The 25809-nt window shown below is 45.1% G+C and overlaps 1 protein-coding gene across 5 annotated transcripts in view; it reads right to left on the reverse strand.

The window, feature by feature from the left end:
* The window catches only part of MTR (5-methyltetrahydrofolate-homocysteine methyltransferase), a 72550-nt gene that overhangs the window by 3823 nt on the left and 42918 nt on the right, over positions 1 to 25809 (reverse strand). For all 5 annotated transcript variants that reach the window (XM_028724099.2, XM_028724097.2, XM_028724100.2 and 2 more), the window contains 14 exons: positions 23474 to 23563; positions 21790 to 21942; positions 20153 to 20260; positions 16930 to 17030; positions 16310 to 16377; positions 15181 to 15301; positions 12811 to 12892; positions 11360 to 11458; positions 8605 to 8680; positions 6421 to 6576; positions 3922 to 4118; positions 2941 to 3141; positions 1488 to 1680; positions 178 to 290 (listed from right to left, as the gene is read on the reverse strand). In XM_028724099.2, coding sequence (XP_028579932.2) covers positions 178 to 290; positions 1488 to 1680; positions 2941 to 3141; positions 3922 to 4118; positions 6421 to 6576; positions 8605 to 8680; positions 11360 to 11458; positions 12811 to 12892; positions 15181 to 15301; positions 16310 to 16377; positions 16930 to 17030; positions 20153 to 20260; positions 21790 to 21942; positions 23474 to 23563 — 1758 coding nt within the window. The remainder of the gene's footprint in view (positions 1 to 177; positions 291 to 1487; positions 1681 to 2940; positions 3142 to 3921; positions 4119 to 6420; positions 6577 to 8604; positions 8681 to 11359; positions 11459 to 12810; positions 12893 to 15180; positions 15302 to 16309; positions 16378 to 16929; positions 17031 to 20152; positions 20261 to 21789; positions 21943 to 23473; positions 23564 to 25809) is intronic.

Below are 25809 nucleotides of genomic sequence, written 5' to 3' on the forward strand. Positions count from 1 at the left end.
TAAGGGAGTTCATGTCAGAAAGATCTTGTTTACAATCTAAGAACTATTTTCAAAAAGTTTGTGGTTTTTACAGCATCCACCACATTTAAAAGAAATGGCCCTTATCAGATTGAAATATATAGTACTGGGAAGGCAAGAAAGGATGTCAAACAACTGCTAGAGGTGCTCAGGCCTTACCTGATCTTTCAATATTTTCCCAACAGCAAAATACTTGGATTCAGGGTTGGAAAAGTAGAGACCTGACACTGCTGAAGCAGGCAGCATGGCTAAGGATTCTGTCAGCTGAATACCTGTAAGGGTCAATGGAAAACATTTGTGGCTTATTATTTAGAAGAGTGTGTTGTGGCTGGAGAATGAGCTGTGTGATGTGCTTTGATTCAAATCCCACCTCAGTGAGGAACTTACAGTATGGCAAGCTACAGCGCTACCCCATGTTACCCAATGTATAATATGGATGTTACGACACTGGCGTGCCTCACCTGAGGGTTAACAAGATAATTAACGTGAATTATTTCAAGCACTTAAAGAGGTACTGCTTTGGAAATAGGTACTTATGCTAATAACCCAATTTAAGGGCCATGGATCAGTGGCCTGTTGGCTGGGGGTTGATGGAGTTGTAGTACAAAACAGCTGGGAGGCAGCAGGATGGAGGAGGCTGCCCCACAGCATTCTTGTACAGCATTATTTGGTTATACCTTACTGATTAAAAAAAAAGTATTTTCAATGAATGAGCTATTGTCATGGACTGGCTGGATGCAGAGGAGTGGTGGGAGGCACCGGTTGGGGGAACCCCCCCCAAAGGGAAGAAGGCTCAGAGCCAGGGGATTGGTGGTGGGATGACAATGAGTGGTCAGAAGGAGAAGAGGGAGAAGGGTGGGAGGAGGAGGTGTCGGACGCTGAAGAGCTAACAGGGTTTAGTGAGGAGGGAGAGTCCGTGGCAGAGAGCAGTCCAGAATCAGAGGCAGAAGCAGAGGCTGGAGAGGAAGGGGTCAAGAGGCAGAGATAAGGCAGGTTGCTGAAGCTGCCAGGAGGTCCCCGTCCTGCTGCAACCAGGTTTCTTCTGTGGTAAGAATTCGCTTCTACACCACCTGTTTGTAATCCAGGTGAGAGTCCTTCTAACTAGCAGCAGAGCAGTGGGTTGGCAAGGCTGTCCTATTGCAACAGTTTTAATAAATGCTGGGTCGCTCCTGAATGTTGGGCTTGAGTTTACTTCCTTGGTTCCATGTTTTATTTAATGTTCCCTCACCTGAGTATGAGCAAGGTGGTAGTGTAGAAGTTAATTCTCATCACACCTCCCCCCTGGTCTCCCAGAACCAAAAGAGGATGGAGTAAAGACAGGCAAGGTAACAAAGAGTATCAGATTGCTTGGGAAGGACCCAGGGAATGAGGAGACTTAGGGAGGTGCTGGAAGGCCAAAAAAGAGAAAACAAAAAAGGTTATTTAAAAACAAAAAAAGTAAGTTTAAAATCAGACGCCAGCTAAAGTACCTGTTGCCTCCTCAATGTTTGCAAGTCTCCACATGGTGAGTTTTTCCAGGTGGTCAGGTTGACAGGGATACCCAGGGGCAGGACGAATCCCCTCATATCTGATCCTACGCAGGTCTGAAAATTCCAGCTGTTCACCCTCAGAGTAAGCCCAAAATTCTTTCCGGACCCTTTCATGCAGCTCCTCGGCAAATGCCTTGGAACAAAGCAGAAGCAAGTTGCAATCTGAATGCAAGTACTTAATACACAGTTATTTTTATCTGTCACTTAAATGTGTTTCAGTAATACTTTACCCATGACTTCAATTCATTACAGACAAGAGCCTTGAAGAAACCAGGTTCTTTCCTACATCTCCTTATTTATACTGAAATGTTTACATAAAAATAAGCTGGGCCATTATTTCTGCACTTTTAACAGATCCTTAAAAAATTCAGAACAGCTAAGCTGTGGAAAGACACAAACCCTGCTCCTTTGGCCTCCTGATATTCATATATTTGGGAGAGTATGATAACAGAAAAACTACCTCAGCAAATTAGATTTTCCAAAAGCCTGCTGAAACAGGAAAATTGGTATACTTTTATTTATTACTATGTTTATAAGAAATATGACTCCATAGGGACTCTGGAACAATATGCTCTTTTTTTTGCATGTAAGTGGCAAGTCTGATGATTCCCTTGCAAAAAAAAAAAAAAAAATCTTCAAGTAAGTATACTTATTTGGTTGTTTTCTGTCCATGAAACCAGTTTTAAGTTGCTTATCATGTTTGCTTCATTGTTTTCAATTAGAAAAACCTGAATTAAAAATACAATCTTCATTCAAAATTAATAAGATAGGAAAAACTTAAAACAAAAGCTCAAATCCAGGCATTTTTTTAAAAAAAATAAATCTCACAACACAGCCAGCTCAAATAAAAAAAATTCTCATTGTAACAATCCAGCGAGAATTCTCTTAACTGACAATATAGATCACAAAATTACTAGGAGGGAAGGCAATGTGTGCAAAAGTTGTAAGGTGAAAGGAAACAGGGAGAACTAAGAGGGTTTATGTTGCAAGTTCACAAAATTATGGATGACTATGGTATAGCAATGTTTCCTCAGAGCAATAAAAGCTACCAGCTTAATTGGTCTACCAACAACTAGTAGTCATAATAATAAAGAGGCGGCCCTTCCACATTCTCACAGCAACATACCTTGTTGGGGAAATCCCAGTGCGAATTTGATGTCTGATTTGAAATTGGAAGATTTGTTTACCTGCATCCTTCCTGTCTACTTGTTTACCAGACAGAAGTCCAGAACGCCTGGGAACTCCCCATTCAATCTACTCTAAAGAAAACACAGCTTGGGGCTGGACTAGGGCACGCCTCCCACCAGCTCTTTAATCTCTCTTGTCAATTAATTCACCTAGATCTCAGTCTCCTAGAAAACTGTTACATGAAACTTAACAGAAGTATAATTACCTCTGCTAAGCGATCTCCCAGCGCTTTCACCATTATGATATTGTAATCGTCAGACTGCTTCTCATATTCTGTGCATAGCTCATCTACTCCAAAGCATGCCACAGCGAAAAGACCCAAATAGTCAGGTATACCTGACTCCAGAGGGGATATGAAATCAGACAAGCAGTAATAGGGATCAGTAGAAGAAGAGTCTTTCTCAGCCTGCAATAATAAATGAAAGTCTAGTTGTATTTCTCCCCCCCAATATGTTCAAACATATATGAAAACTTTTATGAGGTTATATTAAGATGGTGCATAATGCCAAAAGGCTGCACAAGATAAACAGAAACTCACAATTCTTCTTCCAAAATTAAATATATAAAAATAGAACACGTATCAAAAGACTATGATATACCACTTACAGCCATATGAACTATAATAAACTCATCATCCTATATACAATTCAAAAGTTAATTTAATGGTGTTTAAATATTTATTGAAAAGAATTATAAACAGATCTTTAACTTACAAGCCAAAGCAAAGCAAAGCAAACACACACATGCACACCGAGAACCCCAAGGTCCAACAACCAGATGCAGGTGCAAAATAGTGGCTCAGGCAGGTGTACATACACTAAGAATTAAAGAAAAGGGTGCCTCTGAGCACATATTCAGTCCAAGAATGTGTGACCAGTACCAAAAACTAGGAACCAAACTCTCAAGTCCTTTCACATGAAAATCCACTCCAGATTTCCCCTGCCAAGTGCTCCTTTCCAGTAACTTAATTTAGCATGGAGCTTTTTAGTTGTGGCTACTGTTAGAAAACTGGATGTCAAAAACCGTTACAGATATCCTGGCAGATCACCCAGATTTCTACCACTGGGTCCAAATACGTCAACCTCTGGTTTACCTGAATGAACATGAATTATACAAACTCCAAAACTACTTCGGGCACACAAGTCAACATACTTTTGATGTTAAGTAGAAGAGTTTTACATCCTACCTGTTGCCTTAACCCACAGAATTTAGCTATTGGTTCTGAAGACTGCACTTCCTCTTCTGTGGCATATAAATAAATGTCATCTTGAACACTCCGAGCTGGCCAGAATCCAACCAGACCTTTAGCTTTAAATCTGTTTTGCATAATCAAAGTTTTCAGCAAATTCTGCGCATCATTATAAACTTTTCTTGCCTCTTCCCCTAATAAAGGAAAAAGAATCCTTAAGCACATACGAAAAAATTAACTTAAAAAACGGTTGGGTGATCATTTTTCATTGTTTTGCAGCTATATCATAAAGTTCACTTCCTTTATTTTCACTGTTATAGTCTATTAATGACAACACATGGACAAGACTAAATACAGTATGAACCTTGGCTAGCATCAAATGTTTCAGAGCAAAACAAAATTACTGCAAACATAGTACAGTGGTGCCTCGCAAGACGAAATTAATTCGTTCCGCAAGTCTCTTCGTCTTGTGAGTTTTTCGTCTTGCGATGCACAGTTTCCCATAGGAATGCATTGAAAATCAATTAATGCGTTCCTAGGGAAACCGACTTCAGACCAGACAGTCTGTCCCCCGACCTCTTCTGAAGGCTGGGGGGGGGGGGGGACAAGGGCTTTTCTTCCCACCCCCAGCATTTTAAAAAACCCCGGGACAGCGGAGGACGTCTCCGCTGTCCGGGGCGATCTTAAAATGCTGACGGGCGGCATTTTAAAATCACCCGGGACAGCGGAGGACTTCTCCGCTGTCTGGGGCGATTTAAAAGCCCCTGGGAAGGCAGGCAGGGGGGACAAAGACTTTCGCCCCTGCCAGCCTTCAGAAGAGGTCCTGAAGGACCTCCGCTCTCCCGGGAAGGCAGGCAGGGGGGAGCAAAGACTTTTGCCCCCCGCTGGCCTTCAGAAGAGGTCCTGGACCTCTTCTGAAGGCTGGCGGGGGGCAAAAGTCTTTGCTCCCCCCGCCTGCCTTCAAAAGCTGTCCGGCCCAGGCTTCGCGGACCTCTCCGCAAGCAGCGGCAGCAGTGCCGCTGCTTGCGGACAGGTGCCAGCATGCCGAAGCCTGCGCGCGCTGAGATCAGCGCGCCCAGGCTTCCCGCCCCGCCTCCCGGCATCGGGGCATCGTCCCGATGGCGCGCGGCGGCGGAGGCGTTCCCCCCCCCCCGCCCGGGATCGGGACATCGTCCCGATGGCGGGCGGCGGCGGAGGCGTTCCCCCCCCCCGCCGCCCGGGATCGGGGCATCGTCCCGATGGCGGGCGGCGGCGGAGGCGTTCCCCCCCCCGCCCGGCATCGGGGCATCGTTCCGAAGCCCGGCGGCAGCGGGAGGAGGTGTCCCCGCCCCGCCACCAGGCTTCGGAGGAGGTCCAAGGAGGAGATTTCCCTATGTGCTGTCGTCTTGCGAAGCAAGCCCATAGGGAAATTCGTTTTGCGAAGCGCCTCCAAAACGGAAAACCCTTTCGTCTAGCGGGTTTTCCGTCTTGCGAGGCGTTCGTCTTGCGAGGTACCACTGTAAATGTAAACAGAACAGCATTGTAACCAAGTCTTCCATAAAAGCTACTAGGCCGCAACATTTTATTACACACTAGTCTATCAACACATGCCTGCGTTAATAAAATGTGGCGTTTTTTAAACTAAGTCAAATACTGCCTGGTCTTCTGAAAGTGATTCATAATCACCACAAGCAACTAGCTGAGTTGTTTATTCACAAACCTTTCATAAAATCTATTTGCTTTAAAGCAAGGTTGGGGATCCTTTGGCCTGGGGAGCAAATGAGGCCTGCAAGCCTTGATCCAGCCCTTAAGACTCTTTTTGAGCCATGCCTCCACCTGAACGCCACACCCTTCACTGCTCTATGTGTCCTTTAGGCTATCTGGAACGTGTCCTCCAGCTGGGATAAGAAGCCTTTTTGCTTGTCCGGAAGAAACAACGTGTGTTGGGATATAGAAAGTCACATCCATTGCCCTCCACTTTTGTCTTGCCACCACGGCAGTGTGGCTTCCAGAAGATTTGTCACGTGTCTACCCTAAGATGAATGGGGTATGGGTGGGCTGTTGAATTCTTTGCTTTTGCCTGCTCCTGACCGTTTGCAGCTGATGTTTCGTTAGCTGTCACAATTTTCCTACTGCACCAGCACATTAGTGAGCTTCAAAATGACTGACCAATCTCTCTCTAATTAACATGGCTCTCATGTGTACTGTTGGTTCTACTTTGTGCATATTCACACAATTTGAAGATACAGTGATACCTCAGCTTACAAACGCTTCAGGTTACAGACTCCACTAACCCAGAAGTAGTACCTCGGGTTAAGAACTTTACCTCAGGATGAGAACTGAAATCATGCGGCGGCAGCAGCGGGAGGCCCCATTAGCTAAAGTGGTACCTCAGGTTAAGAACAGTTTCAGGTTAAGAACGGACCTCTGGAACGAATTAAGTTCTTAACCAGAGGTACCACTGTACTCTATCTACCTTTTAGATTCTCCACCACAGAACACTACTGTGTTACTCACCCACTGTTTTATCGTTGAAGATTTTAGGAAATCCCCGGTTGGGATATTTGCCTCTGAGCTGCCAGACATCAAAAAACAGCTTCCAGTCAATGTATTCCACCAGCTTCTGCACATCATAATCTTCAAAGACTCTAGTGCCGAGGAACAGCGGTTTAACTGTAAAAAGCGCAATGTGCAGATTTTGTAATTTGGAACATACTATGTGGGCTGCATCCACATCTGATGCACAGTGCATACCACTGCAGGTATTTAAAGTCTTAATACTATGGCAACTAAAATACAATCTTGAACTAGACAGGCAGGCTTACAGAAAATGTCTGCCTCTTTGGAAGGATGGCGAAACAAGAGTGTGTGGAATATCCAATGAGTCTAAGTTATAGGAAAACCACTGGTTTTAAGTTTGACTCCCTTATACCACTTGATCTGTTTAAATATTACCAGCTAAAATTCCAAGCGTAAGCTGTGCCACAAGGGTGGAAAAACAATTAATTTTATGGAATAATTTGTTTATGATGGCTTGAGATTTTGTAAAAAACAATTTGCTCCAACAGATGAAGTAAGCCATTGTTATGTGAAAAATCATGCCAGAATAAAGCCATTGGTCACTTGGGTAGCCCCCTTACATGCTGTATTCGGCAGTGCTCAACTGCAGACTGTCGTGGAACGTTCCCAATGTGCTAAATAATGTAAATCTCATACAATCCTCTCTACATGTCCATATTTGAAAGGGCAATCTTGTTCTGATGCAAGGCTGCTCACAGCTACCGTTTGCTGATTGTCACTTCACCCTGGACCCTGAATCTGCGTTGAGGAGGAAAAATGCAGACTTGGCTCTACAGTATGTCCAAAACTAGTACTATTCCTATATCAGGTCATAGCCTCATGTCAGTATCACACAGCTAAGTTTTCAATAACTATACAGTACATCCAAGTCTTCTCTTAAGAAGATAAGGGTCTCCAGCCTAGAGTTAGCAAAACTGCTCCCTCGATACAGTTATGTACTGTGAAGAAAACCGGACAAAGAGAGACTCAAAACGTCTGCCTTTGCTACAGGTATTCTGTAGTGATATCTAGAACCTACCTGCCAATTGTATCTATAAGGAACTAGAATCATGTTGTCCTTTCTGTTTCATTAACTAATTAGGGACATAAGAAGCTGCCTTATACTGAGCCAGACCATTGGGCCATCTAGCTTGTCTACACTATACTACCTACACTGACTGGCAGCAGCTCCCCTGGGTTCAGGCAAGGCATGTTTCCCAGCCTGACTTGGAAGATGCCGGGAACTGAACCCAGGACCTTCTTATATGAAAAGCAGATGCTCAAGCACTGAGCTATGGTCCTTACCAAGCTCTCTCTCTGTATGAATAGGCCTAACGTAAGCAAAACTATGTTCTGATGCAAACAGATTTTAATGATTTTTACTTTCCCTTTTCAGCCATTACTGATAAAAGTGTATGGTAAACCTTTAGGGAAGCTGGCACTTAGTAGCTCAATTAGATCTCCAAGCTGAGGAAGTCATCCACTCTTCAAAACATGCAGGAGCCGTACTAGTCTTGAAACTCAGTAGGAGATATAGATAGAACTTCTAGCCCAGGCGTGGGGAATCCCGGGCCTGGAAGCTGCTTATGGTATTCCAGGCCTCTCTATCTGATCCCAGGAACTCTCTCTAGGCCCTACTCTGCATCCTCCTAGTGTTTCTTGCCTTGCTGGAATGTGTCCTTGAACTCCCACCATACCTCTTGCTTGCCTGGCTGGATGATACACAAGGTTATACGGACGTGTGTAGAAACTAGCCTATTGTACAAAAGGTAACATTTACAGATATCTGGAATGGCCCCCAGAAAATGGTCCATGTGGGAATATATAGCCTGTGGGCCGAAAAAGGTTCTCCATCTTATCCAAATCGCCAAGTGACTCCTTAGGGAGGGAATATGAGGGGAGGGTAAGGAGAGGGTGAGAACCCTCCAGACGATCCCAGGGATGTGGCATAGGCATTTGGCTTCCACCCGTAACTTAAAATAATTATTTGTAACATTTTGTGACAAAAAGCTAAAATCCGAAGAAATACTCAGATTAACTGAAGTCAAGATTGGTTTTCAAATCGCTGTTAGTCCTCCTGAAAAGAATAAATCTTCTGTAATCTTATAAGGCAGAAAATGGTTTCTTAAAAGGCAAACTAACCTGGTTTTGATTCAGTTAGCCAATCGTAATAAAAGCCCTTATTCCTCGCCTGCTCTAGTGATAAATATCTCCTTTCCTGTGTAGGGGAAAAAAGACAGGTCTTCAGTTCTGAGCAAGCAACTATATCAGTTGATTTATCTGGTTTTTTAAAAATAAATGGCATGAAAGAAAAGCTAGTAATGACTAATGCAGTGTTTCCCAACCTTTTTTGGGCAAAGGCACACTAGTTTCATGAAAAAAATCTCGAGGCACACCACCATTAGAAAATGTTTAAAAAATTAACTCTGTGCCTATATTGACTACCGTATTTTTCGCCCTATAGGACGCACCGGCCCATAGGACGCACCTAGATTTTGGGGGGGAAATAAAGGGAAAAAAATTATTCCCCCCCCCCCGACGCGGGGCTGGGGCGGGAGAAGCCCGAGCTTCCCCCGACCCCAGCCCCCAGAATGGGAGCCAGAGTGGCTCCCGGAGCTTGCGGGACTGGGGGTGGGGGAAGCCCGAGCTTCCCCCGCCCCCAGCCCCCAGAAAGGGTCCGAGAGCGATGGCAAAGGTGAGCGCACCTTCGCCATCACTCCCAGAGCTTGCGGGGCTGGAGGTGGGGGAAGCCAGAGCTTCCCCCGACCCCAGCCCCCAGAATGGGAGCCAGAGTGGCTCCCGGAGCTTGCGGGACTGGGGGTGGGGGAAGCCCGAGCTTCCCCCGCCCCCAGCCCCCAGAAAGGGTCCGAGGGTGAGCGCACCTTCGCCATCACTCCCAGAGCTTGCGGGGCTGGAGGTGGGGGAAGCCAGAGCTTCCCCCGACCCCAGCCCCCAGAATGGGAGCCAGAGTGGCTCCCGGAGCTTGCGGGACTGGGGGTGGGGGAAGCCCGAGCTTCCCCCGCCCCCAGCCCCCAGAAAGGGTCCGAGGGTGAGCGCACCTTCGCCATCACTCCCAGAGCTTGCGGGGCTGGAGGTGGGGGAAGCCAGAGCTTCCCCCGACCCCAGCCCCCAGAATGGGAGCCAGAGTGGCTCCCGGAGCTTGCGGGACTGGGGGTGGGGGAAGCCCGAGCTTCCCCCGCCCCCAGCCCCCAGAAAGGGTCCGAGAGCGATGGCAAAGGTGAGCGCACCTTCGCCATCACTCCCAGAGCTTGCGGGGCTGGAGGTGGGGGAAGCCAGAGCTTTCCCCCACCCCCAGCCCCCAGAAAGGGTCCGAGAGCGATGGCGAAGTTGAGCGCACCTTTGCCATTGCTCCCGGAGCTTGCAGGAGCTGGGGGTGGTGGAAGCCCGAGCTTCCCCCGCCCCCAGCCGCCAGAGCAGGTCAGAGAGCGATGGCGAAGGTGTGCGCACCTTCGGCATCGCTCTGGGACCTTGCGCGGGCTGGGGGCGGGGGAAGCCGGAGCTTCTCCCGTCCCCAGCCCCCAGAGCGGGGCGGAGAGCGATGGCGAAGGTGTGCGCACCTTCGGCATCGCTCTGGGACCTTGCACGGGCTGGGGGCGGGGGAAGCCGGAGCTTCTCCCGTCCCCAGCCCCCAGAGCGGGGCGGAGAGCGATGGCGAAGGTGTGCGCACCTTCGGCATCGCTCTGGGACCTTGCGCGGGCTGGGGGCGGGGGAAGCCGGAGCTTCTCCCGTCCCCAGCCCCCAGAGCGGGGCGGAGAGCGATGGCGAAGGTGTGCGCACCTTCGGCATCGCTCTGGGACCTTGCGCGGGCTGGGGGCGGGGGAAGCCGGAGCTTCTCCCGTCCCCAGCCCCCAGAGCGGGGCGGAGAGCGATGGCGAAGGTGTGCGCACCTTCGGCATCGCTCTGGGACCTTGCGCGGGCTGGGGGCGGGGGAAGCCGGAGCTTCTCCCGTCCCCAGCCCCCAGAGCGGGGCGGAGAGCGATGGCGAAGGTGTGCGCACCTTCGGCATCGCTCTGGGACCTTGCGCGGGCTGGGGGCGGGGGAAGCCGGAGCTTCTCCCGTCCCCAGCCCCCAGAGCGGGGCGGAGAGCGATGGCGAAGGTGTGCGCACCTTCGGCATCGCTCTGGGACCTTGCGCGGGCTGGGGGCGGGGGAAGCCGGAGCTTCTCCCGTCCCCAGCCCCCAGAGCGGGGCGGAGAGCGATGGCGAAGGTGTGCGCACCTTCGGCATCGCTCTGGGACCTTGCACGGGCTGGGGGCGGGGGAAGCCGGAGCTTCTCCCGTCCCCAGCCCCCAGAGCGGGGCGGAGAGCGATGGCGAAGGTGTGCGCACCTTCGGCATCGCTCTGGGACCTTGCGCGGGCTGGGGGCGGGGGAAGCCGGAGCTTCTCCCGTCCCCAGCCCCCAGAGCGGGGCGGAGAGCGATGGCGAAGGTGTGCGCACCTTCGGCATCGCTCTGGGACCTTGCGCGGGCTGGGGGCGGGGGAAGCCGGAGCTTCTCCCGTCCCCAGCCCCCCGAACAGGTCGGAGAGCGATGGCGAAGGTGCTCGCAGCTTTGGCATCGCTCTGGGAGCTTGCGCGGCTGGGGGGATAGCTTCCTTAAGCCTGGAGAGCAAGAGGGGTCGGTGCACACCAACCCCTCTCGCTCTCCAGGCTTCAGCGAAAGCCTGCATTCGCGGCGATGGGATGTGGGAGGGAGCTCGCTCGCCGCCCCGCGTGTGCTCGCCGCCCCGCCTCTCGCCGCCCGACTCGCCCGCCTCCCTCCCACGGCACACTAGGCAACGTCTCACGGCACACTAGTGTGCCGCGGAACACCGGTTGGGAAACACTGGACTAATGACTAGTACACTTGACATTAAGAAGGTCTGTTAGTGCTCTTTACCTTGAGAGAATCATAGTGGTCCTGTCTAATGTCTTCATATTCCTCTTGTATTTCTTCAAAGAAGTCATCCTTTAGATTCTCATCTAAAAGCTGAGAGCACTGAAATGAACACAGCATGCTGATTAGACTTGAGGGTGATGTAATGCAACTCAATACCTCTCCATCTCTCTCCGTCAGGCACTTAAATTCCCTCATGAAGTTATCAAGTCCATAAGAATATGGCTAATAACGCCCACCCCCAGCCGAAAAAATAAAAATGAAGTTAAACTACCAGGGAAAATATGATTGCTTTGAAGTGCTTCTGGGTATGGTTCCTCTTTATCATTTCTCAAGAGGGCTATTTAACACACAAAGCTTGCATGTGAAGGTGCTGGAGCTCACACAGAGACTTAAAAAATAAACACGTGAATGAGTTCCGACAGTAAGACTGAAAGGGAGGGAGTGGGATGAGGGGGGAGGTTTATCTTTAAGCTTTTTCTACTATAAACTCAAGTTTATATGAAGGCAAAATGTCACTTATTCTTGTCCCATTAAAAAACCTTTAAATAGGCCCAGGTGCCTTCTTACTGCCACTTAAAAAGGACCGAAGGCTATAGATTCCATTTACAGAGCAGTAAGGAGTGTCAATATTTCCCTCCACAGAACTGGAAAACCATTTAACTCTATACAGAGGCAGCAGAAGCCATTTTAAATCCTAGTGACACGGTTTAGAGGACTTGTGTCTCATCTGTAAGAGGGAAGAGTCTGAAAATGCAGTAGCTGAAACATAAGCCTAGCAAAGCATATCAAATATATTTCCAAATCACAGGCAAGCCACTTCTGAGATTTCTATTATTCATTAAGCAAGCTGTTATAGTCAGATTTAATTAAACCCTTGACTGCCTTAAGCATTCAAAAACAGCACCCCAAACAGAAAAACATGGTATGATATACAGAAGTCTTTACAAACGCAGGATTTGTTTGGTAATATCTTACATTTTCTCGTGTAAATTGAGACATTCTTAAAATAGTTATGACCAAATGTATAACAAGAGTTCAGTTTCATGGATACTGCAAGTACCAACTGTTACAAACTAAAACAAAGCTTCAAACCACTGTCTGCCTCAAGAAGGCAAAGGCAGGGACCTGTATTCAATTGCCCTGTTGGGGGGAAAATCCCGAAGCATAATGATTTGGTCACTGATGGAAATATAATGCTATACTGAATGAGCTAAATCTGGTCCACTAGAATTAATCTTACCTTTGTAAAATACATTACAGGCAGTAACCATTTTGTGCGGGGGTTCCGTTCCTGCCCCCCCTTCCATGTGTCATGTGGGGCGCACATAAGCCTGCATCACCCTACCCTTCCGGGTCCAAAATGACCCGCACATCAGCCATCACACATTAGTTGGACTTGCAGAAAATGTTCACCGCCTATACTAAAGATGGGACTAGAAATCACAACTTACAACCACCACACTCTTGGAGGCATCTAGGACGTGGACAACAGGAGCACTGTATCGTGGAGCAATTTTTACAGCTGTATGTGTCCTGAAACGACAGAAAAGACATATAGAAAAGCAACAGTATGAACACATATAGACTCAGCATCAAGCATTTTTGTGCCCCAATGGGAATGCTATAACATAAATCGCGCAAAACTCTCCCGTTCTCCGTTTAATGGAAATGATAGTCCATCTGCATGGGTAAAGGGGCACACTCCACACTATTTACAAGATCTTCAAGGACCTGTACTGTTTTGCTAATTCCTAACAGGGTACATGGCAATGACAACATGTCAAGATTGGGGAGCAGAGGTTATCTTAAGATGTCCCTATCCCTCTGGCAGGCCTTCAATCCTTAAAAGAGTGTCAGAGTTTCATTTGTGAATATATATATATTTAAAAACCACTGGTTCTTTCGGAATGATTTTCTTAGGGAGAAGTGTCCGCTGCAAATGAAAGCAATTTCACACTGCTGCATTTCCTCTTTTTTTGGCATCATTCTTTAGCTGTGCCTACAGACACTCCAGATTTTACTTAGGGGGTGGAGGTTGCTAAGCTCTACCTTCCCCTCCAGCACATAATGTTGTACTGTGCACGACAATGGAGTGGGAGGGAAAATTTGTGCCTAACTGTTCTCAGCCAACATCTTCAGCTGTCACATTCATCTAAGTCTCTCTTCTGACAGCATATCCCCTTCAGAGCAACCTTTTTCCCCAGTCTTCTAAATGCATTCCCCTAGGCTTGGATAAAGCTCCTTTTTGACAGTCCATTGAGCCCTTCATGCCAGGATTTAGAATCCTGACACGCAAAATCCTGAGAATGCCAACTTTAATTTATTTTTGAACCATGAATTAATTTCCGTGGCTGCAGCAGCAGCAGCAAGACTGGATGGCAGCAAGTATTTCTAGCATGGTTTTCAGGACAGAATAAGTTGTCCCAACTTCACATTCATAAATTGCTATCTGGACTACAATGCAACTGGAAGAAACTATTTGGAAACTTTGTCGCACAGGTATATTTGCTGTTTCCATCAAGCCCAGCTTTCCTCATTCAACAACATATTGGGTAGGATCTAGACTTCATAAACCTCTATTGAAAGAAGGGACAAAGATCCAGTGGAGCATCCCACTAGAGGAAGGGAAAGGAAACACTTATTGCTTATTTCCCCTTCTGCCTACAGCACCACCTGCCAGATCCTTCAGAGGAGATTTTCAAAAATAACTTCTCATTTTCCTCCAGTAGAGTACCCCATGGGTAGAGCTCCACCCAAGCACAGTCTGGATCAAGCTCATTATATTGGTTAATAAATGATCTTCTGTTCTTCATGTTTATATTTAATTATTTCTAAATGAATAGGGCGATTATTTCTTTTAACTGTTTTTGAAGTCTTAATTTTGCTACAGCAAATCTGTACTTCTGAAAAAAGAAAAAATCACTGTATATCTCATGTCCTCTACTTAATCCCCTTGAAACATCAGCTTCAACATTACCTTTTTTATTTAAAAAAAACACCACATTTTTCTTTACAGTGGTACCTCAGGTTAAGTACTTAATTCGTTCCGGAGGTCCGTACTTAACCTGAAACTGTTCTTAACCTGAAGCACCACTTTAGCTAATGGGGCCTCCTGCTGCCGCCGCACCGCCGGAGCACGATTTCTGTTCTCATCCTGAAGCAAAGTTCTTAACCTGAAGCACTATTTCTGGGTTAGAGAACCTGAAGCGTATGTAACCTGAGGTACCACTGTAAAGGTAAAGGTAAAGGTACCCCTGCCCATACGGGCCAGTCTTGTCAGACTCTAGGGTTGTGCGCTCATCTCACTCTATAGGCCGGGAGCCAGCGCTGTCCGCAGACACTTCCGGGTCACGTGGCCAGCGTGACAAAGCTGCATCTGGCGAGCCAGTGCAGCACACGGAACGCCGTTTACCTTCCCGCTGGTAAGCGGTCCCTATTTATCTACTTGCACCCGAAGGTGCTTTCGAACTGCTAGGTTGGCAGGTGCTGGGACCGAACGACGGGAGCACACCCCGCCGCGGGGATTCGAACTGCCGACCTTTCGATCGGCAAGTCCTAGACGCTGAGGCTTTAACCCACAGCGCCACCTGCGTCCCGGTAGGTACCACTGTACTTCACTTTAAACACGCTAGAGCAACTACTTGAATGCATTTTAATTAATAAATATTGGTTTAAATATTGTTAATTATCCAAAAGTTACATTTAAAAGGTTAAATTAAGAATAATACTGCCTCTATTAGATGCCTAACATTCTGGAGAACAATGTATTGCATATTTACATTTGCTTCTCTGTTGGGCATACCAAAAAGGACCCAACTTACTTGGAAGTGGTTGCTCCTCCAATCAGCAAAGGAATCTTGATTTCTAATCTCTCCATCTCCTTGGCAACAAATATCATCTCATCCAAAGAGGGTGTGATGAGGCCAGACAAACCAATGATATCTAAAAAATAAATGGTTAGAACTACTTTCATCCACAAGGTTCAATAGCCATTTCAGACAACAGCAACAAGAAGCAACCAGCCAACTGTGCAGTGAGCTCATGGCCTTGTCTAGATGTTTCCACTAACATTTCATTGCCCTAGACATAGTTCTAGGACAGTGGTAGGAAAACCACTGTCCCTCCAGATGTTGTAAGAGCCTAACTCCCAACAGGCTTATGCAGGGCTGGAAGAAGGGACTGTGACATTGCCCCCCACTGCCCCATCCTCCACAGTGGCTCACTCCACCTCTTCCTCATCCTGTTCCCCATTGCCTTGGTTTGTTTTTTGCATTGCCACATGATGACATCAGAGGGAGTGTTGGGGCACACCATTTTGCTTCCCCAAACAGTTGAAAAAACTGTTCCATTCCACCTCATGACTGGGCCAGCGCTGACCCCAGCCAGCATGGCCAACAGCCAGGGATTGTGGGAATTGTAGTCCACAAGTTACGGAGAGACACATGTTTCCAAGCCTGCTCTCAGCACTCTATTAATCTGTGAAAGGGGTATCAATGAAATATACAACATCCAGAATATCTGCCTGGCACCAACATTGCTATGCTTTTGCTGCCAAGCAAATATACTTTTATTCCTCCAGGATTTTAATGTAACATGATGTAACTTTCTTAAAACGTTGATTTCTGTACGGTGGTCTACAAATCTTTTAAATACATAAAACACAACTGTAGTGTGTAACATTTTAGGAGGTAAAAGGATTATGTACACCTCTGAATTAAAAGGTATTAAGACTAGAAAAAACACATAAAAACTCCAATAGATCCAGATCAACCCATTATTTGTTACTCAAAGTTCAAACAAACCAGAGATTGTACTGATCTATCTGCTCAGCATTTCCCCAAAATTACTGAAAATTAACCTTTCAAGATGCAAATTCAAGATCATAATTTCAATGTGTGGGTTTTTTGTTTTGTTTTTTAAGACTGACGAATGGTGATGAAGCTCTCATACCTGCTTTGTTCTCAAGAGCAGCTCTGAGTATCTTGTCACATGGCGTCATGACTCCCAAATCAATAACTCTGGAGGGGGAGGGAAAATGGTACTTTGCTAGTCATCATGTGCATGTGCTTAATTAATCCATTTCTGCTATAAGGTATTATGAAGATCACTTATCCTGTTAGGAAGGCCAAAGGGAACAGCATTTGGCTTTTAATCTTTCCAGACAGCTGAGCAGCTAGACATCAGCCTTTCCCCATCACTTTATTGCCCAACCACTCCATCAACCCCCCTCCCCATTCTGAGCTGCTACCACATTTGCTCAAGTATATCTGGCCTGCATCTGAACCTGATCCCATAGCCTGCAACTTCTTCCCTTGGAAACAACAGATATGACTGGGGAAATACTGTGGTACCAGGGGGAACCAATTCCCTCTGCAACACCTGGTTCTGTTTAGGACAAATTGCTCATCTGTCAAGCACAGCTGACTCAGAGAACTAGCAGCTTAGTCAAAATGTTGTACACCCCACTCGAAGAAGGTGACTCTAATATTGCCAGTGACAATACAAAACAAGCGCGGGGGGCAGGGGGCGGGACCCAGGACCCACAAGGGCACAAGGTCTAGTCTAATTACCTGAAATTATTGCATCCCAGAACAACTCCCACAATGTTCTTGCCAATGTCATGCACGTCACCTTTCACAGTAGCTAAAACAATTGTGCCATGGTAGGGGTCCTGCAAGAGTTAAAACAAAATCTGCAGGATTTATGAATATTTCCCATCTGAGCAACCTGCACAGTATAAATGGCTGGTTTATTGAAGCAGCTGTTATTACCAGCTTTTGTAAAGGCAGAAACAAATATTTATGAATCACATAGCATAGTTGTTTTTTTTGTATACAAATATATGTCTTCCTTATGGGCTTCTCATAGGCATCTATTCTAGATGGCCACTCCATCAACAGAATGCTGGACTAAGTAGGCTTTTGGTCTGATACAGCTATTACTGTACTATTACTGTACACATAATTTAACTAATCACAGGATGGAAGGCATAACAGAAAGAATGAGCATGGCTTCAACAAATAACCCATTTGGAGAGCTCCCTCATTGGTCACTGAAAATGTGTTCATTGAGGAGAAGTAGCTGCTAATACTTTATAGCATTCCTGTGGGGTCATCTACAGGGTTCCTTCTTTCTCTACTGTAATATTCGAGGGATAGCCAAGGATGTACCCTCCAGATGTTGTTGGCTACAACTCCCATGGCCCCCAACCATTGGCCTTGCTGGCTAGAGTTTATGCGAGTAGTCCCTACATCTGGAGGACACCAGCACTGACTACTTCTGAATTAGGCTTTCAAAAATCCAATGGTTGGGGGCACAGAGAGGGGTAGGAATTGGGAAGTTCTGACAATGTGGCTTATTTGCCCCATAATCCAGGATGTGCCTGAACCCTTTTTGTTGTGCATCCATTGTGCTTTCCAAATCTGTGCCTCTAGCCCAAGTTTTATACATGGCTGAAACATACCTGGGCTCAAAACAAACAGATCTGGAGCCATGATGTGCAATCTTGGCCTTCAAAATATTTTACATCACATATAATCTTTAATAAACAAACAACAGCAACAACAACAACAGCAACAGCAACCACAACAATAATCTTTGATGCCTGAGAAACATTGTATTTACTACAATGATTAATCTCCTCTGTCTTCCTAAAATGTAGAGGTTTGGGGAGAACTGAACATTCAAGACTATGCCAAGTGACTGCGCCATCCAGCATCATTCTGCATTGTATTCATGAACATTCAAAAGCCTGCACAGCTGGGGCAGAAAGGCACATTCATTTAATCAAGCTGAAAGAAAACAAGTAAGTATAGTGGACTGGTCCAGCAATGATTGCAGATCTAATTGGTGATGGAAATCCTACAAACAAACAGGAACGAAGTGCTGAAGGAGAAGGGGGAAAATCACCCAACCGCAGACAGTGCTGCAATGTGGACCAGGACATGTGTTTGATTTAAAGATGTCTTCTACGTAAAAACAAGACCACTTCAAGCATTAAATGAATTGGAGCATTCTAATACTGGGCAGAGAACCAAATAGCTTTCCTTTTCGATCCTGGCACAAGCCTGCAGGCACAGCCATTCATTCTAAAACATAATAACCAGTGCTCTGTATTTGCTGATGTTCTGGCACTACGGTTACTGCTCTGGGGGTAACTGCACTCCAGAGAGAAGCCATGCCAGCAGATATGTGTATTATTTTAATGCAGGACAGCAGTGTTTTCTCATTGTTAATGCACACCATTTAGGGGCTAACAGAATCTCTCTCTCTTATTGTTTGCTAGCAATAGCATCCAGAATTTTCTGTAGCACCAACCAAGCAATAATACAGGATTGGCCAAATTCTGTAAACATATACAATTTCCCCATTTAAATACCAATATGCCTATAAGATAAAGACACACACCCCAGTAGAACTCCTAAGCTAGCTATCAATTGTTTTAAATGTTTCCCATAGCCTTTTTCTTTTTGGTCTTAGCTCTTTCTGGTTTCTTACCCAAACGTCAAAGACAGCATAACTGTCTCAGCTTGTTCCCAAATCCAATACAACCTTCGCAACAATTGGAACTACAAGAACAATTGCTGTCATTTAATTTTCACGCTTGTTAGGAATGAAAAATCCTGCTATAGCAACAATCCTCAGGTTCTTTCGAGCCCTATGATTATTTCCAATATGGGAGCAACTAAACACCAGTTTGACATATGCTTCCCAAGGAGGCACAGATCTATAGGTAAAAACAGGAGGCGTTCCATTCTGGAGAGCATTTCACCATGTTGCTGTCATGTGATCAGTCTCCTCTTGGGAATCAACCTCAAGGGGGGGGGGGAATGGTGCCAGTCCAAGGCAGATGAAGCTGTGCAAATGGCTCGGCCCTTGTGCTGCCAAAAAGCACCCTCCCCACAGTGATTTTTCAGCTTAAAAACAAACAATTGTGGGGTGTGTGTGTGTGTGTGTGTGTGTGTGTGTTTAATAAATCAGCCTCTTGTAAATTGTTTGAATGTGCAATCGTACAAATAGCTCTTCAGAACAACATACGCCATAAAAAGGCAGACACCAACCAGAAGCATAGGAGAACAGGCAAAACGGAAAAGGAGATCAGGTTTTGCTATGGGAGGTGTGTGTAGCATTTGAAGAGGAAAGATGGAGGGAAGCTGGGCTCACCCTACTGAGACAAAAAGCCATGCTTTTATATCTGTCTGCACACGCCCCAAGGTATTTGGTGAAAGTGCATGCAATGTCCAGGATAACTAGGTGCAGAGTTTATCATGATGGATCTCTGTGCAGCATTGGCTGCCGTTACTTACTGGGCATCTGTTTTTACTGGGGAAAGTGTCAAAAGGCAAATTTTATATGTTACAACCAACCACTTGTTTCCAAAAGCAAATCTACTTGTCTGTTTTAAGAAGAAGAGGAGTTTGGATTTGATATCCCACCTTTCACTCCCCTTCAGGAGTCTCAAAGCGGCTAACATTCTCCTTTCCCTTCCTCCCCCATAACAAACACTCTGTGAGGTGAGTGGGGCTGAGAGACTTCAAAGAAGTGTGACTGGCCCAAGGTCACCCAGCAGCTGCATGTGGAGGAGCAGAGACGCGAACCCAGTTCCCCAGATTACGAGACTACCGCTCTTAACCACTACACCACACTGGCTCTCTGTGATTTACAGTGATTGCTGAAACCAGCATTATATGAATACATGCCTCACAATAAACTTTGCTATAACCTGCAAGGCTCTAACACAACCATGGAAAAAATTCATTAAAGAGAACCAAACAATGTAGTGTGCAAACTTGCCTCTTCTTCTGTGGAACCTGACAATGCACGCATTTCCTCTCTTTCCTTTTCCATGAAGGGAATCAGATGACCAACAGCCTTCTTCATAACACGAGCAGATTTGATAACCTGGATGCCCAGATTCAAGGGAAGAACCAATTACAGCTATGTGTTTAGCTAAGAGTTCATTTTTAAAACAACAACCTCAATCCATCATGCAAATTAAACCAGACTATCAATAACCTCCAATTAAAAACACACTGTAGTATCTTCCCTATTCTCTGCTGCCTAGAAACTCCTGCACTGATCATATTAACATGCCTCCATGCTGCTTAGCCCATTCACAGATCCATCTCTAAGGGCTTGCTCAATCATTGTGTTGGGCTGTTGGCCAAGAAATGTGAATCAATATCTGGATTAATGGAGTGCCACTGGACAACTGTCTGCAAATGTAAGGAGAGCCCACATCAGCTAAACTGGCCCTACTGTGAGGCACAAGTGCTTTTGAGGAACTTGTAGATAAAACTAGAAATAAATTAACAAAAAATAAATAAACAGCTCTGTGAACACATTACCATTATACTAGGAATGAATACCATGAAAAGGAATAGACAAATTAAAAGAATTATGTTGCAGGCTGGCCTGCCAACATATAGTAGTGGATTACAGCATATCCAGAAAGCTACTAGTCTAGAAGGAATTGTTGCTCATCCTGGAAGGCTGAATATAGGAATGCCCATAGCTATTGGGGAAGATGAAAACAGCATCCATTTCACTGTTTAGGGTATGCCTAGCTTCTTGAACTGTGGAATGGTGGAGGGACCATTGATCAGTGGTATAGCACACTCTTTGCATGCAGGAGATTCCAGGTTCATTCTCTGGCACCTCTAGTTAAAATGGGCTCAGTTAGCAGGTGACAGGAGACTCAGTGCCAGAAATATAGACAATGCTGTTTTGTTTTACTGTTCCGCTGGGAGCCGCCAGAGTGGCTGGGGAAACCCAACCAGATGGGTGGGATATAAATAATTCAATTCAATTCAATTCAATCAGTGCTTTTTTTCTGGGGGGAAACAGGGATACGCATACCCCTAAACATTTTGTGAATCTAAGTTTGGCCTCGTTGAGGGGCAATACAGTGGTACCTCGGGTTAAGAACTTAATTCATTCTGGAGGTCTGTTCTTAACCCGAAACTGTTCTTAACCTGAAGCACCACTTTAGCTAATGGGGCCTCCCGCTGCCGCCACGCGGCCGCCGCGTGATTTCTGTTCTCATCCTGAAGCAAAGTTCTTAACCCGAGGTACTATTTCTGGGTTAGCGGAGTCTGTAACCTGAAACGTATATAACCCAAGGTACCACTGTATTTCAATATGAGTAGGAAAATGAGACTATCCATAAACATTTTTTAAAGAAAAAAAGCACTGAATACAATACAATACAATACAATACTAATACTGATACTAATGATGATGATGATGTAGTGTGATCTGGTATAAAACAACTTCTGTGTTCTACTGGTACAATTCAGATGAAGCCACTGTCTGAGGCACACCCTAGGTGGGAAAGGCTATTGGTCTGGTAATTAAATTACCTATAAATCATTCATTTTCATAGATAACTTATTAATGGTTAATAGAAAATTCTCATCATTCTTCTTTACCTGTGGTAGAAACATCTTGCCAGCTCCAAAAAGATCACCAACTGATTTCATGCCATTCATCAGAGGCCCCTCAATTATATTCAGAGGTCTGGGATACTTTTCTTTGTTTAATCTAGCTTCTTCTGTGTCTTCAATCACATACTTCTCAATACCCTGGGGGCGGGGAGAGAGAGACATAGTATTAGTGTGCTCATGCACTGCTAAAATAAGCATAATCATATTACACTAACCAGAGTGGGGAGCTGAAGAGTCTCCGAAAAACGAGGAAAGGACAGGGAAAGCAGAGAGAGGAAAGTCTCCCTCCTCTTTATCTACAGCTGCTTTTGCTGGAAGTCTGCAGGGGGAAGGACTGGGTCTTCACCAGCAGACAAAAACACAGCCCACCTCTATGAAGGAGTGTTACAGAGCGTCACATGGCAGAGAACAAATATAAAGTCAAAGAAAGTCATCAACGAGTAAAACAAATCAGCAACAGAAACCAAACATTATACAAGCAACATCAAATCAAGTTGAAAGCAGCAGAAAACTTTTTCAGGAGTGAGTCTGACAAAACAGGAAATGAGAAGGCCACTCATAGGTATCCCAGGAGCAAGGTGGCCCTGTTCTTAATTGCCTCGATTCTAAAGGGAGGGGGCACTTCAAGCAAGGCTTCTGAAGGAAGTTTTAAAGAGCGACAGATGGTTCTTCAGTTCTTCTGCTGATACCACATCCCTCTTCACACTTGTAGCCAGAGGTACGCCCAGTAAGGCCAAGTGGGGAAAAAACCAGTTAAGCCAAAATGAGCTTAGTCGGTTGCTTTCAACCTCAGTTTAAAATCTGTACCACTTTCTCTCCTCCTTGAGCATAAGTCCGGATTGATATTTAAGATAATTAAAAATAAAGTTGGGAAATTAGATTTTTGTTATTATAATAATAAATGACTTCTTTAAAAAAGAAAGACAGACATCTGTTACACCTTTGGTGATTTTTCTCATAGACTGATTTATGTTTTAATATCAGCTTTTCATTTTATATGTTATATAGCAAGAGTTGACTTGCGGCTGATACAGCCTTAGAATAACATAATCTGCAAAAACATCCATGGTAGGAGTCAGTAATCAATACATTTACAATCACCATGATTGTAAGGAGTTGTTGCAAGGTTATCTCAGGTGAGCAGATTTTCCAGATTTCATTACCTGTGAATTACAAGGTTGTGTGTCTTGGAAAGCTGGCTTGTGCAATTTTGTAACGTTGTGAAGTACATGGGTTGCATCTAACATTAGTTCTGCACAGAATGGACCCACTGAAATTAACGGACATGACTAACTCAGGTCTTTTAATTTCAGTGGATCTATCATAGTATAACTTGGTACAACCCTATGTCTGTAAGAAGTGGCTAATACTCACTCATTTCCATTCATTAAGATAAGTCCTGCCAAACACGTTTCTACCTGAATTCTATCTGTATTCCTCCTTCCATCACAAAGAAATCCTGGGAGGATTTAAGTTGGACAGGCTAAGAATATTACACTGACACCTTCCAACAACCTTCTCCTCAAATCATTCTTCAATCAAGGAATTCTACTCTTTAGAGGTTCAAAGTGCTTGGTAATAAGGAAGTATACAAAATTATAATTTAAGTAGAGTCTGTTTGAAGAGAACAGACACTGGCTTTGATATGGAAAAACACATAAAAAATCACCTTGACAAGGGCATACTCCAGTCTTTCCTCCACAGAGCCATTTCTCCATTCATCTGTCTGTACCACTTTCTTTCCTCCTTGAGCATGAGTCTGGATTGATATTTAAGGTAATTAAAAATAAAGTTGGGAAATTAGATTTTTGTTGTAATAATAATAATAATAATAATAATAATTACAATAATAAATGACTTCTTTAAAAAAGAAAAAGAAAAACTTGAAAGCATTTGCCATTTCGAATCATACAACTTGAATCCCCTCTCAAGTGGAGACTTCTGGCTCAAGAAAAGTTACAAACTAAAAGTCTTTTTTTTCCAGCATTCCAGATACCTTCTGTAGATGGAAGGCTGATTGGGTGAGGACTTAAGCAGGTGGTGAATGTGCAGTCTTTCATACATTGTTAAATTACAACTCACATCATCCCTGATCATTTGTATGCCATCTTAGCTGTGAGTCCTAGTAGACCTGCTCCCTGCCTTGCGGATCTTTTTCCACCTAGCCCAGGAGGGTGGGGTCCTGACTGACTCCAACTACAAAAACTGAGGCTGCCGAACAAGATTCTTGGGCTGACTACTTTTGTTACTGTTTGCAGTTACCTAATTCTTTTCATGCTGTAAGCCACCTTGAGCATGGCTTGAGCTATGGAAAGGCGGCATACAAATAAAATGATTGATTGTATTTTCATTCAAATGAATCTCAAAGCGGCTTACAAACAAAATAACAACATTCTAGAACCTAATAGATCATAAGTACAGCTGAAAACATATAAAATAATTAACAAATCATCTGTAAAACAATTATAAAACACTATTAACAAAGCAGCAACTAAAACAATAAGCTAAAAATCACAATTACAGCAAAAGTCATATGATATTATTAACTAAAAAATGCAGCATTTACAATCCATAAAACAATATTAACATTAGCTAAATACCAACTAAAAAAACCAAGCTAAGCACTGTTTAGTTCATACACACTCCAAGTCCCTGAGACTCACAATAGTTCACTCTATTCCATTCATTGGCTCTGCCCCTGCATGCATTCAAGATAAGGGCTGAAGTGCATACAAACTATACAGTGGTACCTCAGGTTAAGTACTTAATTCGTTCCGGAGGTCCGTACTTAACCTGAAACTGTTCTTAAGCTGAAGCACCACTTTAGCTAATGGGGCTTCCTGCTGCCGCCGCGCCGCTGGAACCCGATTTCTGTTCTTATCCTGAAGCACAGTTCTTAACCTGAAGCACTATTTCTGGCTTAGTGGAGTGTGTAACCTGAAGCGTATGTAACCTGAAGCGTATGTAACCCGAGGTACCACTGTATATGCAAGTCTCCATCTGCATGACTGAGAAGGCTCAGAATACGAGTATTCCTGATCACATGCTCAGAGCCAAGGTGCGTAGAGCAGCAAGGAGGAACCTCCAGCCTAGGGGCCAGATCTGGCCTACCAGCCCTCTCCATACGGCTTGCTAGGCCTCTGCTGTCATGCTGTGCCTATTTTGATCCTGAATAAAGTCTTTTCTCTGTGCGTGCTGAAAAAAGACTTCCCTTTCCCAACACCAAAGAGAAAATGCTGCAAATCTGGCTATGTAGGAACCCTCTTGCATGCTCAATTTGCTTAAATGAGAGAAAGAGAACGAGGTGTGCATGTCTGAAAATGTGATGCACGTGAGTGAGAGAGAGGGAGAGGGAATGTGATATTTGTTTATGTGAGAAAGGGTTGCATGTTCTGGCTGTGCCCACTTTGTGTTTGAGCACCACCCACTTTGAGCATGTTGTTTCTGACTATTTCCTCTCAAGGAAATGTGACCCTCGGGGAGGTAAAAGGCTTCCCACTCCTGGCATACAGACCCTTTCAGACCTTGCACTGAATGTGTGTGGAGGGTTGGGATCAGCAGACGAATTATTCAGCTGCCTTATGTGGCTCTCCTATACTTGACACCTGAACAGATGATTTCCCCCCCCCCACACACACACACACCAGCCAGACACTGGGAAACCTGGATCCCTGCCTTCCAATCGCTAACTTGTGCTCAGGATATTTTAATGTAGATGTTTTTGAACCCCTGTAAACAGACAAGGCTAAAGATTGCTTTACACTAACCATTTAAAGGTATTTCCTTCTGGGGGGAGAGGAGGAGGACAAAGAGGAGGAGGCGAAGGAGGGAGAGACAGAGGAAGAACAGGAGGAAGTAGAGAATTAAAACACTCGAATCAAAATCGGCTAAAACTCAAAACCTAAGCCGATAAATTACTGACTTGTTAACTGATAAAAGCAATAATGAATCTTAAAATTTTAACATGGAATGTAAATGGTCTGAATGAAAAAACGAAAAGGAATA

Source organism: Podarcis muralis, chromosome 3 (assembly GCF_964188315.1).
Source record: "Podarcis muralis chromosome 3, rPodMur119.hap1.1, whole genome shotgun sequence".
Taxonomy (NCBI): Eukaryota; Metazoa; Chordata; class Lepidosauria; order Squamata; family Lacertidae; genus Podarcis; species Podarcis muralis.